Genomic DNA, 17,558 nt, shown 5'->3' with positions numbered 1-17,558 from the left:
TCACTTGAACCTGGGAGGCAGAAGTTGCAGCGAGCCAAGATCACACCCATTGCACTCTGCACTCTAGCGTGGGCAACAGTGAGACTCTGTCTCAAAGGAAAAAAAAAAGTAAAGATTATGAGACTGGATTTAAAAAAAGTAAGACTCATCTATATGCTGTCTTCAAGAGTTATACTTAAAATATAAAATCATAGACAGGTTGAAAGCGAAAAGATGAAAAAGATATGCAGTGCAAATAGTAACTGTAAGAAAGCTAAAGTGGCTATTTTAACATTAGAGAAAAATAGGTATCAAGACAGTATTGTCAGAGAGAAGTACTTCATAATGATAGAAATGGCCCGTTCATCAGAAAGATATACCAATCCTAATATTATGTATGTATATACTATATAGCCAACAATAGAGCTTCAACATACATGAAAGAAATAGTTGAGATAACTAAAGAATGAAATAGACAAATCCACAACGTAGTTGTAGGTTTTAACACCTCACTTCCAATAATTAATAGGTAGAAGAAGCCAAAACATGTATGTACACGTATAGAGGATCTCAACAGCACTATCAATTATCTTGATCTAAATAATATTTTTAGAATACTACACTCAACAACTGCAGAATACATATTATTTACATATGCAAATGACTTATTTATCAACATATACCATATACTGGCCCATTAAAAAATGTCAATAAATTTTGAAAGATTGAAATCATATAGAGAATTTCTTTGACCACAACAGAATTTAACATATTCCTTCTTTAGAAAATATTTTAGTAAAGAGTAGCAGATCATTCCTCAAAAACGAGCAAAAAGAATAAAAATGTCACTCTATTAGGGATTTTGCTGTAGGAACAAAGAATCTGGTAGGTAAAAAGTGACTGGACTTTGTGATTATCATATACAGAGTTAGAAGCACAAGAGTTTGACAGATGCACTGGGTATTCAAAGTAATGAAAATCTGAATAGTAGAGAAGTTTGGAAAAATGTCTAGACATGATACTTTAGCTACAGTATATAGGAAGTTGTTTGAGACATGATACTTAAGCCACAGTTGTTTACCCCTGGAGAAATGAGAGTGTTAAAGAAGATATTAAAATCATTGATTTGTTAAGAAATTGTAAGAATCTGAACTATCCTGAAAGTAATCTTCATAAAATGAACAATAATTCCAGGTTATCTGGGATTTTCTGTAGGTTATCTAAAGGAGTAAATGGAAAATAAATAAAAATTTTATTTATCAAGTAAATTTTTCAAAAAATAGAAATGAAAAGAATAGGAAAAAAGTGCGTACATACACAAACTTTTTTTTTGTTTTTTGTTTTTTGGTTTTTTTTGGTTTGTTTTTTTTTGGTTTTTTTTTTTTTGAGAGAGTCTTGCTCTGTCTTCCAGGCTGGGGTGCAGTGGTATGATCTTGGCTCACTGCAATCTCTACCTCTTGGGCTCAAGCATTCCTCCCACCTCAGCCTCCAGGGACTACAGGCACATGCCACCACATCTGGCTAATGTTTTTGTATGTTTTTGTAGAGATGGGATTTCACCATGTTGCACAGGCTAATCTTGAACTCCTGAGCTCCAGTGATCCACCCACTTGGGCCTCGCAAAGTGCTGGGATTACAAGCATGAGCCACTGCGCCCAGCTTCCTTTAATTCTTTGAACATATTTATAACAGCTGCTTTTTAAGTCTTTGCTAAATGTATTATCTCTATCAATTTATTACTGTACTTTTCTTGATTAAGAGCCATACTTTCCTACTTCTTTACATGTCTAGTAATTTTTGGTGGAAAACTTGGTATTCAGATAATATATTGTAGCAACTATGTATTCTGATTTTTTGGAGAGTTGTTGGATTTGCTTTAATAACTTGGCTGTGCAAATACTGATGTCTCTGCTTCATGTTTTTATTCTTATATTTATTATTATTATTAAACTTGGTTTCCAAAGAGTTGGCCTGTGTCTGCATATAATTTAGTGGTCAGGGCTGGGTGCGGTGGCTCACGCCTGTAATCCCAGCACTTTGGGAGTCTGAGGTGAGTGGATCACCTAATGTCAGGAGTTTGTGACCAGCCTGGCCAGCATGGTGAAACCCTGTCTCGACTAGAAATAAAAAAAAAAAAAAAAATTAGCTGAGTGTGGTGGTGGGCACTTGTAATCCCAGCTACTCAGGAGGCTGAGGCAGGAGAATCGCTTGAACCCGGGAGGCGGAGGTTGCAGTGAGCTGAGATCATACCACTATATTCCATCCTGGGCAACAGAGCGAGACTCCCATCTCAAAATAATAATAATAACTTAATGGTCACGTAATGATTTGAACAGAGGTTATGCTCAAACATCTTGATTGGGAAAAGCCTCACATTGATTTATATGTGAGTTGGAGAATGTATATACAAATTTGCTGCTAGTTTTCAAGTCATCTTTAGCTTTTACTTTTTGCCAGACTATTAGATCTTCCCCCTCCATTTGCATAGTAACCCAGTTAGCTAGGGATGGTAGAGAGAGCTTATTTCCACCCTTTTATAGCTCTCTAGTTTCCAGGACCTCCCTGTTAAGTTTCTGACTGTCTTTCATGACCAACCAAAATTCTGGCTGGTTTTTGTGACCAACCCTGAACTAATAAAACCATTCTCATCAACCACGTTGATGGTAGTAGTGGGTGTGTGAATAACCTCATACAAAAAGGCCACTGAGTCCCCCTGCCCTAACTTGAAGCTCTAGCACTTTTTCAACAATAAACATTTCTTGTTTTCTATATTTGATCCATTTCCAGTACCCTGGAATGGTTTTTGACAATCTCATGACAATCTCATTCGTACTTGTTTTTTGTGGAGAGGAATTACCAGCCTCTTCATGCCACCATAACTAGTAGTCCTTTTCTATGTTTATATTTGTTTATTCAGCTTCATAATTCACATCTTCTGTATCCATGTTTACTTTTCCCTTAAAGGATCTGTCAGAAACTGAGAGAGATTTTCGTCCTCTACAGTTGTGTTTTTATCAGTTGATCCTTTTATTTTAAACAGTTTTGCATTGTGTATTTCTGTGTTCTATTAAAATGTTGTGTATTATACTATTCGGTTAGTCTAAAATATATTACTTTGCCCAGTTTAAAGCCATCGATGCTGCTGTTCTTAAATTTTTTACTCATGTTGGATGTTTGTTTGGATTTCTCTGATGTTATTTTAGGCTGGACTTAAATAATAGTGACACAGAGTTCATCTGTGTCATCAGTTCCAAGACTACTAGTTTTAGTGATTCACTAGAAAGACTCAGAGTACTCAGTACATGTACTCATGGGTAACATTTGTTACAGTGAAGGATACAAAATAAAATTGGCAAAAGAGTAAGGTGCCTGGGGCAAAGTCCAGAGGAAACCACGCCAAGCACGCGCGCAAGTTTTCAAAAGTCCTCTCCCAATAGAGTCATGCAAGACTTTTTTAATTCCCCCAGAAACAAGTTGTCACAACGCTTATAAGTGTTGTCTACCAGGGATGCTCATTAGAGACTCAGTGACCAGAGTTTCTACTGGGGGCTGAGTATGTAGGCAACTTTTGCCTAGTACATACTAAAATTCCAGTCTTCTAGAGGGAAAGCAGGTATCCAGCATTAACCATATCGTCTGCACAATCTAGACACAGTAAACCACCATTATTAATTAGGGAACAGTGGGAACACTTCTGAAATCAAAGTTCCCAGATACCAGACAAAGGCCAACCTTGCAAGGAGGTTTTCCTAAGTATAGCAGTCTCAGGCCTGCTGTATTAAATTCTTTAATTCTTTTCTACACAAAATCTTTGCTTTTTTTTTAAATTGAACTACTCCTGGTACTTCACTCATGAGTTTAATGACCAAAGTTCTTTTGTTGTTTTTTTTGCAGTTGAATTATTTAAAATATTTTTCTCTTAATTTGGGAGTAATATAATTTTATTCATATATGAAATTAGGGATCATCATATATAGTTTTGGTTTTTGTTTCAAAAAATCTTTGCTGTTTCTCTAAGCCAAAAATAAAGTGTATGCTTGTTTTGAAACTCTAATAGACAAAATACTGTACTATGATTTAAATTTCATGCTTGGAACAGTTTTATACTTGACTCTTCTTTGTATCTCCCACACATCATAATGCCTTTGTTCTTTTCTCAGCACGATTACGTGGTGTTCATGATGGTTTGTTCACTGGACAAATAGATGCTGTGGATACTCTTAATGCTACTTATAGAGTAACTTTTGATAGGACAGGACTTGGAACCCATACCATCCCTGACTATGAAGTTCTCGTAAGTGTTATTTCATAATACATTTGTGTTTTATGCCTGTTAAATGTGTTATATAGAGTTTTCTTAGAAATCGTGTTTTATGATAGAATCAAGACTTTAGCTCACAGAAGAAGAGATCCTTAGGGGCCCCCAGCCCTATCTGCTAGACCCCTGGTTCAGAACTATACTTAAGTCTTCCATTTTCCAGGAACTGGAATTTCTCTGTTGGACCTTAACGACACAGCACTATAGTATAACCAAACTGATGAGTCCTGACTAAATAACCTTGGAGAAGAAGCTACATAACATTTTCATTGCAGCTGTTAGGTTAAAGTATAGTCCTTCTGCAAAATTATTTTTAAAGTATGAAGTAACATCTTGTACTTATTTGTTCTCCTGTTTTATTTTCAGAGGTATGCAGGATGGGTGTTAATTACCTTCGCTTTTGCATGATGAAACTCAAGGCATAAGTACAGTTGTGTAATTTATTCAAGGCTCTAGATCTGGTTTCCTATTAGGCTGAGACTAGAATCGAGATCTTTTTTTTTTTTTTTGAGACGGAGTCTTGCTCTGTCGCCCAGGCTGGAGTGCAGTGGTGTGATCTCGGCTCACTGCAACCTCTGCCTAGAATGTACTTTTATATATGTATGTCTGTCTTTGTAAATAAATTTCCTAAAAGATATATATCTCCTTAGTGCAGAAATACAAAATTGCTTGATATCTCTCCACAATAGGAGAGAAACAAAATTGGAACTAAATGTAGAACAGAGTACACTACTCTTAAGTTTTTACATTAAAGGATGAAATCTTTAAACTCTCCTTTCAAAAAAAGTAAATTGGCCAGGCACGATAGCTCACGCCTATAATCCCAGCACTTTGGCAGGCCGAGGTGGGTGGATCACCTGAGGTCAGGAGTTCAAGACCAGCCTGGCTAACATGTTGAAACCCCATTTCTACTAAAAATACAAAAAGTTAGCCAGGCGTGGTGGCGTGCGCCTGTAATCCCAGCTACTTGGGAGGCTGAGGCAGAAGAATTGCTTGAACCCAGGAGGTGGAGGTTGCAGTGAGCCCAGATTGCGCCATTGCACTCCAGTTTGGTTAACAAGAGTGAAACTTGGTCTCAAAAAAAAAAAAAAGAAAGTAAATTGCTTCTCTGTTTCATTAATTTAACTATTTTTATGAGATCACCCAAATATTTCTCCCTGGCTAAATAAGAATTGATTTTTAATTATTGTAGGATATATTCAGACAGTCTAAATGCAGATAACCAAAGGTGGCCATAGAAAACTTTAATAATAATCTTTGATTCTCTGAACTATTTTGACTCCCCCCCCCTTTTTTTTTTTATTTCTTTTTGTCTTCTGGAGGTTCATCCTTTTGGCAGCAAAGTAGTGTTTTCATACTCTGTTTTAAGTTCTAGCCTTTGATCTGTATAGACTAATACGCTACTCTATAAATAATTAAATATATAAGTAATAAATTCTATATGAATCATAGAATATGCGTGAATATATATCTCAAGCTGAAATACAATGATTATAAAGCTTAAATGATGGTAAATTTCTTTAAGTTTTGTGGATTAATCTGTTTTCTCAGAGTAATGAGCCTCATGAGACAATGCCAATTGCTGCCTTTGGACAAAAACAGCGGCCTTCTCGATTTTTTATGACCCCACCACGGTTACATTATACTCCTCCTCTCCAATCACCAATTATGGTAAGTATATTTTAGAAATATTATCAATAATTTAATTGATTATTATGAAGGTGAACTATGTTCTTAAGAAATACACATCTGTTACAACTTCAAAAGATACGCACACTATTTTGAATTGAAAATATTAAATAACATAAATAGTTGCTTCATCTCCAGAAATATTTTCCTTTTTATTGGATTTTAATATAATATTAATTATAACAGAATTTTCTCTTTTTCTAAAAGTAAGATACTTCCTGGCTGGGCGCAGTGGCTCACACCTGTAATCCCAGCACTTTGGGAGGCTGAGGCAGGTAGATCATGAGGTCAGGAGTTTGAGACCAGCTGACCAACATGGTGAAATGCCATCTCTGCTAAAAATACAAAAATTAGCTGGGTATGGTGGTGTGCACCTGTAATCCCAGCTGCTTGGGAGGCTGAGGCAGGAGAATCACTTGAACCCAGGAGTCGGAGGTTGCAGTGAGCTGAGATCACATTTGGCAAGAAAGCGAGACTGTTTAAAAAAATAAAATAAAAAAATAAGTTTCTTCCTCTGAATAGTCAATGATTAAATAATTCCCTTTTATTCCCACAGGATAATGATCCTTTATTGGGACAGTCGCCGTGGAGAAGTAAAATTTCTGGCTCTGACACTGAAACATTAGGTGGTTTTCCAGTAGAATTTCTTATCCAAGTGGTAAGAATTGTTCTGAGTATCTTGGCTCTTTGTTTAAAAACTCAATGTATTTTATGTTATTAAAGTTGAAAATTTTTCTAGGGCCGTGTAGGTTTATCACCGTGTAGGTTTTAAGAGGTACTATTTCCAACAAAGCCTGAAAAGTTATAAAAAAAAAAAAAAAAAAAGACTTAAAGATCTTTTTCTTGAGCTTTGTCTTATGTCTGAGTTCTTATTATTCTGCTATTTTAAGGGCTCAAACATTCTTGCATATGTTCTGTGAAATTCTGAATGTTTGGCTGTTAATAACTTGGGTAACTATGAAAGTTTTTATTTAGTAACCTCAGCATATTCTGCTATCATCAGTCAGTTCGTTATGGTGTCCTAGCTAGCTTATATGGTTAGAAGAAATTTTATTTCTTTTCAGAGACTAGAAACAGGTATTCACTTGCTAAGTCTTAGTGATTAGACACTGAGAAATCTAAGCCTAAACTGAAATAAGTGTAAGTATTATATTGGAAAATTTTCCTTATAGCTGGACTCTTAAAAATGTAATGAGTTTGAAAATTAGATTAAATAAATTTTTTAGTTTGAATCATAGTCTAATAATGTATTGTTTAATTTCCTTTTTGGAGAATGAAAACTACTTTGGCTTGGGATAGATAGGATCTTTATTTTCATTTATTTATTTAGAGACTGAGTCTTGCTCTGTTGCCCAGGCTGGAGTGCGGTGGGTCGATCTCGGCTCACTGCAACCTCCACCTCCTGGATTCAAGCTTTTCTCCTGCTTCAGCCTCCTGAGTAGCTGGGATTACACGCATGCACCACTACGCCCAGCTAATTTTTTTTGTAATTTTAATAGAGATGGGGTTTCACTGGGCTGACCAGGCTGGTCTCCAACTCCTAACTTCAAGTGATCCCCCTACCTTGGCCTCCCAAAGTGCTGGGATTACAGGCGTGAACCACCGCACCCGGCTGATACGATCTTTATAAATAAAAATGTTTATAACATAATCCGTGAAAATATTCACAGTGTTCTTTTGCAGTTGATGTTATTTTGAGGAAAAGTCTTGTCAGTTGTGTGTCTGTATATAGCGTTCTGTGTTCCTCAATCACATTTTTTTATTTAATATTTATTTATTTATTTATGTTATTTGAGACAGAGTCTCACTCTGTCATCCAGGCTGGAGTGCAGTGGCACAATCTCAGCTCACTGTACCCTCTACCTCCCGGGTTACAGTGATTCTTCTACCTCAGCCTCCCAAGTAGCTGGGATTACAGGCGCATGCCACCACACCCAGCTAATTTTTTGTATTTTTGGTAGAGACAGGGATTCACCATTTTGGCCAGACTGGTCTCAAACTCCTGACCTCAAGTAATCCGCCCTCGGCCTCCCAAAGTGCTGGGATTATAGGCATGAGCCACTGCGCCTGGCCTATTTATTTTTTTGAGAGAAGGTATCACTCTGTTGTCCAGGCTGGAGTACAGTGGTGCCATTATGGCTCACTGCAGCCTTAACCTCCCGGTCTCAGGCAGTCCTCCCACCTCAGTCTCCCAAGTAGCTGAGACTATAGGCATGTACCACCACTCCCAGCTAATATATTTTTTATTAGTTTTGTAGAGATGGAGTCTCACTGTGTTACCTAGGCTGGTCTCGAACTCCTGGGCTCAAATGATCCTCCCACCTTGGCCTTCCAAAGTGCTAAGATTACAGACTTGAGTCACCATGCCCAGCCAATGATATATTGTTAGTTATCCTTGCAGTATAAAATTTCTTACACCTTTGGCTTCTCGAGGCAGATGAATATTTTTATATGAAAGATTGAAAATGTGATAAGAGCAAAGACTTATGATTTTCACAAAGAAGACACTTGTTTTTAATTCTTTCTTTTAAATAGTAGAAGTAAAAACAAAGCTAATATGTTATATTTGAGCAGGTGTTATGTGTGTGAGAGAGTTTGAGAGAGATCCATAAGCAAAGGGAGCCAGAAGCTATGTACTACTACACTATGTCTACATAGTGATATTTTTATTGATGCTTGTTATATTTGATTTTTGATTCAGTACACTTTTTTCTTTAGAAAAAAGAAAGTTTCTTTTTTGTTAGGTTCATAACAAAATTGAGAAGAAGATACAGATATTTCCCATATACTTCCTGACCCCACACCTGTGTAGTCTCCCCCTATTTCCCACCAGAGTGGTACATTTGTTACAGTCGTTACCTTCATTAACACATCATTTCACCTAAAGACCATAGTTCACATTAATGTATTTAAGGATATGGAACATTTTAAGAGTTTTGACAAATGTATAATATCATGTATCTACCATTATGTATCATATAGAGTAGTTTCTCTGCCCTAAAAATCTTCTGTGTTTCACCTTATTATCCCTTCCCCTGAGCCCCTGGGAATCACTGATCTTTTTACTGTTTTCATAGTTTTGTCTTTTGCAGACTGTCATATTTGAAGTCATAGAGTATATAGCCTTTTTATATTGGTTTCTTTCACTTACTAGTATACATTTAAGTTTCTTTCATGTCTTTTCATGGCTTGATAGGTCATTTCTTTTTAGCATTGGGTAATATTACATTGTTGGGATGTACCACAGTTTATTTACTCATTGACAAACTGAAAGGCATCTTGGTTGCTTTTGAATTTTGGCAATTATGAATAAAGGTGCCATAAACATCTGTGTGCAGGTTTTTGTGTAGCCATAAGTTTTCAGCTCCTTTGGGTAAATACCAAGGAGTGTAATTGCTGGATCATATGGTAAGAGTATGCTTAGTTATATAAGAAACTGACAAGCTGTGTTCTAAAGTGGCTGTACCATTTTGCATTCCATCAGCAGTAAATGGGATTTCCACATCCTCATCAGCATTTGGTATTGTCAGTGTTCTGGATTTTGGCGATTCTAATAGGTTTGTTGTGGTATCTTATTATTTAAATTTGCATTTCCCTGATGACATATACATTTCCTCATTGAGCATCTTTTCATATGCTTATCTGCCATCTGTATATCTTCCTTGGTGAGGTGTCTGTTAAGGTCTTTGGCTCATTTTTTAATCCAATTGTTTGTTTTCTTATTATTGGGTTTTAAGAGTTCTTTGTATATTTTGGAAAGCAGTTCCTTATCAGATGTATATTTTACAAATATTTTCTCCCATTCTGTGGCTTGTCTTTTCATTCTCTTTATGTCTTTAACCAAACAGAAGTCTTTAATTTTAATGAAGTTCAGCTCATCATTTCATTCTTTCATGGATCATACCTTTGATGTCATATTTAAAGTGTTGTTGCAAAACCAAAGTCATCTAGATTTTTTTTCCTGCGTTACTTTCTAGGAGTTTTATAGTTTTGAATTTTACATCTATGTTTGTGATTCTCTTTGTGAAAGGTGTAAGGTTTTTCTCTAGATTCTTTTTTTTGTTTGTTTTGTATGTGGGTGTCCAGTTTTTGCAGCACCATTCATTGAAAAGACTGACTTTTCTCCACTGTTGCCCATTTGTTGAAGATAATTGATTATGTGGATTTATTTCTGGGCTCTCTATTCTGTTCCATTGATCTATTTTATTTTATTCTTTGCTACTACCACACTGTCTTGATTATTGTAGCTTTATAGTATGTTTCTTTTTTGTTTTCCTTTTGTTTTGTTTTAAGGATAAAGGAGACTTTGAGCCTTTTTGTAGACTTAAGGGGGTGATGAAAGATGAGAAATGACAGATGGGGCAAGTTACCAGAAGGGATACAGTTGAGAGTCCAAGGGAAGGATTATTCTTAAGAAGGGAGAAAAATATATCTCTGAAGCCAAAAGGAAAGAAGAAAGAAAGAGTTTAGTTTCAACTAAAAATTTGGAGATGAAGAGGAGGAGAATTAAGGGAGCTTCTTCAGGTGGACTTTTCTGTGCAGTAAGAGAAAAGGTGATCATTAGAGAAGGTGATAAGGGATTGAGTATTAGAAGATCAGAAAAAATGTTTGGAAGAGGTGAGGTGGAAAATGTGGTGGAAACTCAATGGGAAAGATGAGCAGTAAAACTAGGGCCTAGATAAGACAGAAAGCATTATTGTATAGTGGAATTAATCAGGTAAATGTTATGATTATTTCTGGCAATATTATGTGATTTTTTTATTTTGTATTTTTTATTATACTTTAAGTTCTAGGGTACATGTGCATAACATGCAGGTTTGTTACATATGTATACTTTATGCCATGTTGGTGTGCTGCACCCATCAACTCGTCAGCACCCATCAACTCGTCATTTACATCAGGTATAACTCCCAATGCAATCCCTCCCCCCTTCCCCCTCCCCGTGATAGGCCCCGGTGTGTGATGTTCCCCTTCCCGAGTCCAAGTGATCTCATTGTTCAGTTCCCACCTATGAGTGAGAACATGCGGTGTTTGGTTTTCTGTTCTTGTGATAGTTTGCTGAGAATGATGGTTTCCAGCTGCGTCCATGTCCCTACAAAGGACACAAACTCATCCTTTTTTATGGCTGCATAGTATTCCATGGTGTATATGTGCCACATTTTCTTAATCCAGTCTGTCATTGGTGGACATTTGGGTTGATTCCAAGTCTTTGCTATTGTGAATAGTGCCGCAATAAACATAAGTGTGCATGTGTCTTTATAGCAGCATGATTTATAATCCTTTGGGTATATACCCAGTAATGGGATGGCTGGGTCATATGGTACTTCTAGTTCTAGATCCTTGAGGAATCGCCATGCTGTTTTCCATAATGGTTGCACTAGTTTACAATCCCACCAACAGTGTAAAAGTGTTCCTATTTCTCTGCATCCTCTCCAGCACCTGTTGTTTCCTGACTTTTTAATGATTGCCATTCTAACTGGTGTGAGATGGTATCTCATTGTGGTTTTGATTTGCATTTCTCTGATGGCCAGTGATGATGAGCATTTTTCATGTGTCTTTTGGCTGTATGAATGTCTTCTTTTGAGAAATGTCTGTTCATATCCTTTGCCCACTTTTTGATGGGGTTGTTTTTTTCTTGTAAATTTGTTTGAGTTCTTTGTAGGTTCTGGATATTAGCCCTTTGTCTGATGAGTAGATTGCAAAAATTTTCTCCCATTCTGTAGGTTGCCTGTTCACTCTGATGGTAGTTTCTTTTGCTGTGCAGAAGCTCTTTAGTTTAATCATGTCCCATTTGTCAATTTTGGCTTTTGTTGCCGTTGCTTTTGGTGTTTTAGACATGAAGTCTTTGCCCATGCCTATGTCCTGAATGGTATTACCTAGGTTTTCATGGTATTAGGTCTAACATTTAAGTCTCTAATCCATCTTGAATTAATTTTCATATAAGGAGTAAGGAAAGGATCCAGTTTCAGCTTTCTACTTATGGCTAGCCAATTTTCCCAGCACCATTTATTAAATAGGCAATCCTTTCCCCATTTCTTGTTTTTCTCAGGTTTATCAAAGATCAGATGGCTGTAGATGTGTGGTATTATTTCTGAGGACTCTGTTCTGTTCCATTGGTCTATATCTCTGTTTTGGTACCAGTACCATGCTGTTTTGGTTACTGTAGCCTTGTAGTATAGTTTGAAGTCAGGTAGTGTGATGCCTCCAGCTTTGTTCTTTTGACTTCGGATTGTCTTGGCAATGCGGGCTCTTTTTTGGTTCCATATGAACTTTAAAGCAGTTTTTTCCAGTTCTGTGAAGAAGCTCATTGGTAGCTTGATGGGGATGGCATTGAATCTATAAATTACCTTGGGCAGCATGGCCATTTTCACGATATTAATTCTTCCTATCCATGAGCATGGTATGTTCTTCCATTTGTTTGTGTCCTCTTTTACTTCACTGAGCAGTGGTTTGTAGTTCTCCTTGAAGAGGTCCTTTACATCCCTTGTAAGTTGGATTCCTAGGTATTTTATTCTCTTTGAAGCAATTGTGAATGGAAGTTCATACATGATTTGGCTCTCTGTTTGTCTGTTACTGGTGTATAAGAATGCTTGTGATTTTTGCACATTAATTTTGTATCCTGAGACTTTGCTGAAGTTTCTTATCAGCTTAAGGAGATTTTGGGCTGAGACAATGGGGTTTTCTAAATACACAATCATGTCATCTGCAAACAGGGACAATTTGACTTCTTCTTTTCCTAACTGAATACCCTTGATTTCTTTCTCTTGCCTGATTGCCCTAGCCAGAACTTCCAACACTATGTTGAATAGAAAGGTGAGAGAGGGCATCCCTGTCTTGTGCCAGTTTTCAAAGGGAATTTTTCCAGTTTTTGCCGATTCAGTATGATATTGGCTGTGGGTTTGTCATAAATGGCTCTTATTATTTTGAGATACGTTCCATCAATACCGAATTTATTGAGAGTTTTTAGCATGAAGGGCTGTTGAATTTTGTCAGAGGCCTTTTCTTCATCTATTGAGATAATCATGTGGTTTTTGTCTTTGGTTCTATTTATATGCTGGATTACGTTTATTGATTTGCGAATGTTGAACCAGCCTTGCATCCCAGGGATGAAGCCCACTTGATCATGGTGGATAAGCTTTTTCATGTGCTGCTGGATCCGGTTTGCCAGTATTTTATTGAGGATTTTTGCATCGATGTTCATCAGGGATATTGGTCTAAAATTCTCTTTTTTTGTTGTGTCTCTGCCAGGCTTTGGTATCCGGATGATGTTGGCCTCATAAAATGAGTTAGGGAGGATTCCCTCTTTTTCTATTGATTGGAATAGTTTCAGAAGGAATGGTACCAGCTCTTCCTTGTACCTCTGGTAGAATTCAGCTGTGAATCCAACTGGTCCTGGACTTTTTTTGCTTGGTAGGCTATTAATTATTGCCTCAATTTCAGAGCCTGCTATTGGTCTATTCAGGGATTCAGGTTCTTCCTGGTTTAGTCTTGGGAGAGTGTAAGTGTCCAGGAAATTATCCATTTCTTCTAGATTGTCTAGTTTATTTGCATAGAGGTGTTTATAGTATTCTCTGGTGATAGTTTGTATTTCTGTGGGGTCAGTGGTGATATCCCCTTTATCATTTTTTATTGCATCTATTTGATTCTTCTCTCTTTTCTTCTTTATTAGTCTTGCTAGCGGTCTATCAATTTTGTTGATCTTTTCAAAAAACCAACTCCTGGATTCATTGATTTTTTTGGAGGGTTTTTTGTGTCTCTATCTCCTTCAGTTCTGCTCTGATCTTAGTTATTTCTTGCCTTCTGCTAGCTTTTGACTGTGTTTGCTCTTGCTTCTCTAGTTCTTTTAATTGTGATGTTAGAATGTCAATTTTAGATCTTTCCAGCCTTCTCTTGTGGGCATTTAGTGCTATAAATTTCCCTCTACACACTGCTTTAAATGTGTCCCAGAGATTCTGGTTGTATCTTTGTTCTCATTGGTTTCAAAGAACATCTTTATTTCTGCTTTCATTTCGTTATGTACCCAGTAGTCATTCAGGAGCAGGTTGTTCAGTTTCCATGTAGTTGAGCGGTTTTGATTGAGTTTCTTAGTCCTGAGTTCTAGTTTGATTGCACTGTGGTCTGAGAGACAGTTTGTTATAATTTCTGTTCTTGTACATTTGCTGAGGAGTGCTTTACTTCCAATTATGTGGTCAATTTTGGAATAAGTGTGATGTGGTGCCGAGAAGAATGTATATTCTGTTGATTTGGGGTGGAGTCCTGTAGATGTCTATTAGGTCTGCTTGCTGCAGAGATGAGTTCAATTCCTGGATATCCTTGTTAACTTTCTGTCTCATTGATCTGTCTAATGTTGACAGTGGGGTGTTGAAGTCTCCCATTATTATTGTATGGGAGTCTAAGTCTCTTTGTAAGTCTCTAAGGACTTGCTTTATGAATCTGGGTGCTCCTGTATTGGGTGCATATGTATTTAGGATAGTTAGCTCTTCCTGTTGAATTGATCCCTTTACCATTATGTAATGGCCTTCTTTGTCTCTTTTGATCTTTGATGGTTTAAAGTCTGTTTTTTCAGAGACTAGGATTGCAACCCCTGCTTTTTTTTGTTCTCCATTTGCTTGGTAGATCTTCCTCCATCCTTTTATTTTGAGCCTATGTATGTCTCTGCATGTGAGATGGGTCTCCTGAAGACAGCAGACTGATGGGTCTTGACTCTTTATCCAGTTTGCCAGTCTGTGTCTTTTAATTGGAGCATTTAGTCCATTTACATTTAAGGTTAATATTGTTATGTGTGCACTTGATCCTGCCATTATGATATTAACTGGTTATTTTGCTCATTAGTTGATGCAGTTTCTTCCTAGCCTCGATGGTCTTTACATTTTGGCATGTTTTTGCAATGGCTGGTACCGGTTGTTCCTTTCCATGTTTAGTGCTTCCTTCAGGGTGTCTTGTAAGGCAGGCCTGGTGGTGACAAAATCTCTTAGCATTTGCTTATCTGTAAAGGATTTTATTTCTCCTTCACTTATGAAACTTAGTTTGGCTGGATATGAAATTCTGGGTTGAAAATTCTTTTCTTTAAGAATGTTGAGGCTCTCGCTCGCTCTCTTTCTGCCGCCATCTTGGTGCCGCGTTTCCTGCACAAAATGCCCGGCGAAGCCACAGAAACCGTCCCTGCTACAGAGCAGAGTTGCCGCAGCCCCAGGCTGAGACAGGGTCTGGAACAGAATCTGACAGTGATGAATCAGTACCAGAGCTTGAAGAACAGGATTCCACCCAGGCAACCACACAACAAGCCCAGCTGGCGGCAGCAGCTGAAATTGATGAAGAACCAGTCAGTAAAGCAAAACAGAGTCGGAGTGAAAAGAAGGCAAGGAAGGCTATGTCCAAACTGGGTCTTTGACAGGTTACAGGAATTACTAGAGTCACTATCCGGAAATCTAAGAATATCCTCTTTGTCATCACAAAACCAGATGTCTACAAGAGCCCTGCTTCGGATACTTACATAGTTTTTGGGGAAGCCAAGATCGAAGATCTATCCCAGCAAGCACAACTAGCAGCTGCTGAGAAATTCAAAGTTCAAGGTGAAGCTGTCTCAAACATTCAAGAAAACACACAGACTCCAACCGTACAAGAGGAGAGTGAAGAGGAAGAGGTCGATGAAACAGGTGTAGAAGTTAAGGACATTAGAATTGGTCATGTCACAAGCAAATGTGTCGAGAGCAAAGGCAGTCCGAGCCCTGAAGAACAACAGTAATGATATTGTAAATGCGATTATGGAATTAACAATGTAACCATCTGAAAGCAACTTTTTTTGGTGTCTCAAAGGAGTAACTGCAGCTTGGTTTGAAATTTGTACTGTTTCTATCATAAATAAAGTTAATGGCTTCTTGTTGGAAAAAAAAAAAAAGAATGTTGAATATTGGCCCCCACTCTCTTCTGGCTTGGAGAGTTTCTGCCGAGAGATCTGCTGTCAGTCTGATGGGCTTCCCTTTGTGGGTAACCCGACCTTTCTCTCTGGCTGCCCTTAAGATTTTTTCCTTCATTTCAACTTTGGTGAATCTAGCAATTATGTGTCTTGGAGTTGCTCTTCTCGAGGAGTATCTTTGTGGCGTTCTCTGTATTTCCTGAATTTGAATGTTGGCCTGCCCTACTAGGTTGGGGAAGTTCTCCTGGATGATATCCTGAAGAGTGTTTTCCAACTTGGTTCCATTTTCCCCCTCACTTTCAGGCACCCCAGCAGATGTAGATTTGGTCTTTGTACATAATCCCATACTTCTTGCAGGCTTTGTTCATTTGTTTTTCTTCTTTTTTCTTTAGACTTCTCTTCTCGCTTCATTTCATTCATTTGATCCTCAATCGCTGATACTCTTTCTTCCAGTTGATCGAGTCGGTTACTGAAGCTTGTGCATTTTTCACGTATTTCTCGTGTCATGGTTTTCATCTCTGTCAGTTCGTTTATGGCCTTCTCTGCATTAATTATTCTGGTTATCAATTCTTCCACTCTTCTTTCAAGATTTTTAGTTTCTTTGCACTGGGTACGTAATTCCTCCTTTAGCTCTGAGAAGTTTGATGGTCTGAAGCCTTCTTCTCTCATCTCATCAAAGTCATTCTCCGTCCAGCTTTGATCCGTTGCTGGCGATGAGCTGCGTTCCTTTGGAGGGGGAAATGTGCTCTTATTTTTTGAATTTCCAGCTTTTCTGCCCTGCGTTTTCCCCATTCTTTGTCATTTTATCTGCCTCTGGTCGTTGATGATGGTGAGGTATTGATGGGGTTTTGGTGTAGGTGTCCTTCCTGTTTGTTAGTTTTCCTTCTAACAGTCAGGACCCTCAGCTGTAGGTCTGTTGGAGATTGCTTGAGGTCCACTCCAGACCCTGTTTGCCTGGGTGTCAGCAGCAGAGGCTGCAGAAGATAGAATACTGCTGAACAGCGAGTGTACCTGTCTGATTCTTGCTTTGGAAGCTTCCTCTCCGGGGTGTACCCCACCGTGTGAGGTGTGGGGTGTCAGACTGCCCCTAGTGGAGGATGTCTTCCAGTTAGGCTACTCAGGGGTCAGGGACCCACTTGAGCAGGCAGTCTGTCCCTTCTCAGATCTCAATCTCCGTGTTGGGAGATCCACTGCTCTCTTCAAAGCTGTCAGACAGAGTCGTTTGCGTCTGCAGAGGTTTCTGCTGCTTTTTTTTGTTGTTGTTGTTGTTTAGCTGTGCCCTGTCCCCAGAGGTGGAGTCTACAGAGACTGGCAGGCCTCCTTGAGCTGTTGTGAGCTCCACCCAGTTTGATCTTCCCAGGGCTTTGTTTACCTACTTAAGCCTCAGCAATGGTGGGCGCCCCTCCCCCAGCCTTGCTGCTGTCTTGCAGTTAGATCGCAGACTGCTGTGCTAGCAATGAGGAAGGCTCTGTGGGCGTGGGACCCTCCCGGCCAGGTGTGGGATATAATCTCCTGGTGTGCCCGTTTGCTTAAAGCCCAGTATTGGGGTGGGAGTTACCCGATTTTCCAGGTGTTGTGTATCTCAGTTCCCCTGGCTAGGAAAAGGGATTCCCTTCCCCCTTGCACTTCCCAGGGCGAGGCATCGCCTCACCTGGG

General features: G+C 38.4%; 1 protein-coding gene and 1 pseudogene across 3 annotated transcripts in view; both read left to right on the top strand.

The window, feature by feature from the left end:
- LIN9 (lin-9 DREAM MuvB core complex component) overlaps nucleotides 1-17,558 on the top strand; it is a 96,735-nt gene that overhangs the window by 36,724 nt on the left and 42,453 nt on the right. For both annotated transcript variants that reach the window (XM_023203628.1, XM_023203627.1), the window contains 3 exons: nucleotides 4,140-4,273; nucleotides 5,849-5,968; nucleotides 6,543-6,644. In XM_023203628.1, coding sequence (XP_023059396.1) covers nucleotides 4,140-4,273; nucleotides 5,849-5,968; nucleotides 6,543-6,644 — 356 coding nt within the window. The remainder of the gene's footprint in view (nucleotides 1-4,139; nucleotides 4,274-5,848; nucleotides 5,969-6,542; nucleotides 6,645-17,558) is intronic.
- On the top strand, nucleotides 15,106-15,887 carry LOC111537072 (annotated as a pseudogene). The gene has a single exon (XR_002729898.2). The product of XR_002729898.2 is annotated as a nascent polypeptide-associated complex subunit alpha pseudogene (transcript).

This window comes from Piliocolobus tephrosceles, chromosome 1 (assembly GCF_002776525.5).
Source record: "Piliocolobus tephrosceles isolate RC106 chromosome 1, ASM277652v3, whole genome shotgun sequence".
Lineage (NCBI taxonomy): Eukaryota > Metazoa > Chordata > Mammalia > Primates > Cercopithecidae > Piliocolobus > Piliocolobus tephrosceles.
Note: the sequence above shows the minus strand (reverse complement) of the source record. Positions and strands in the feature narration are given on the sequence as shown.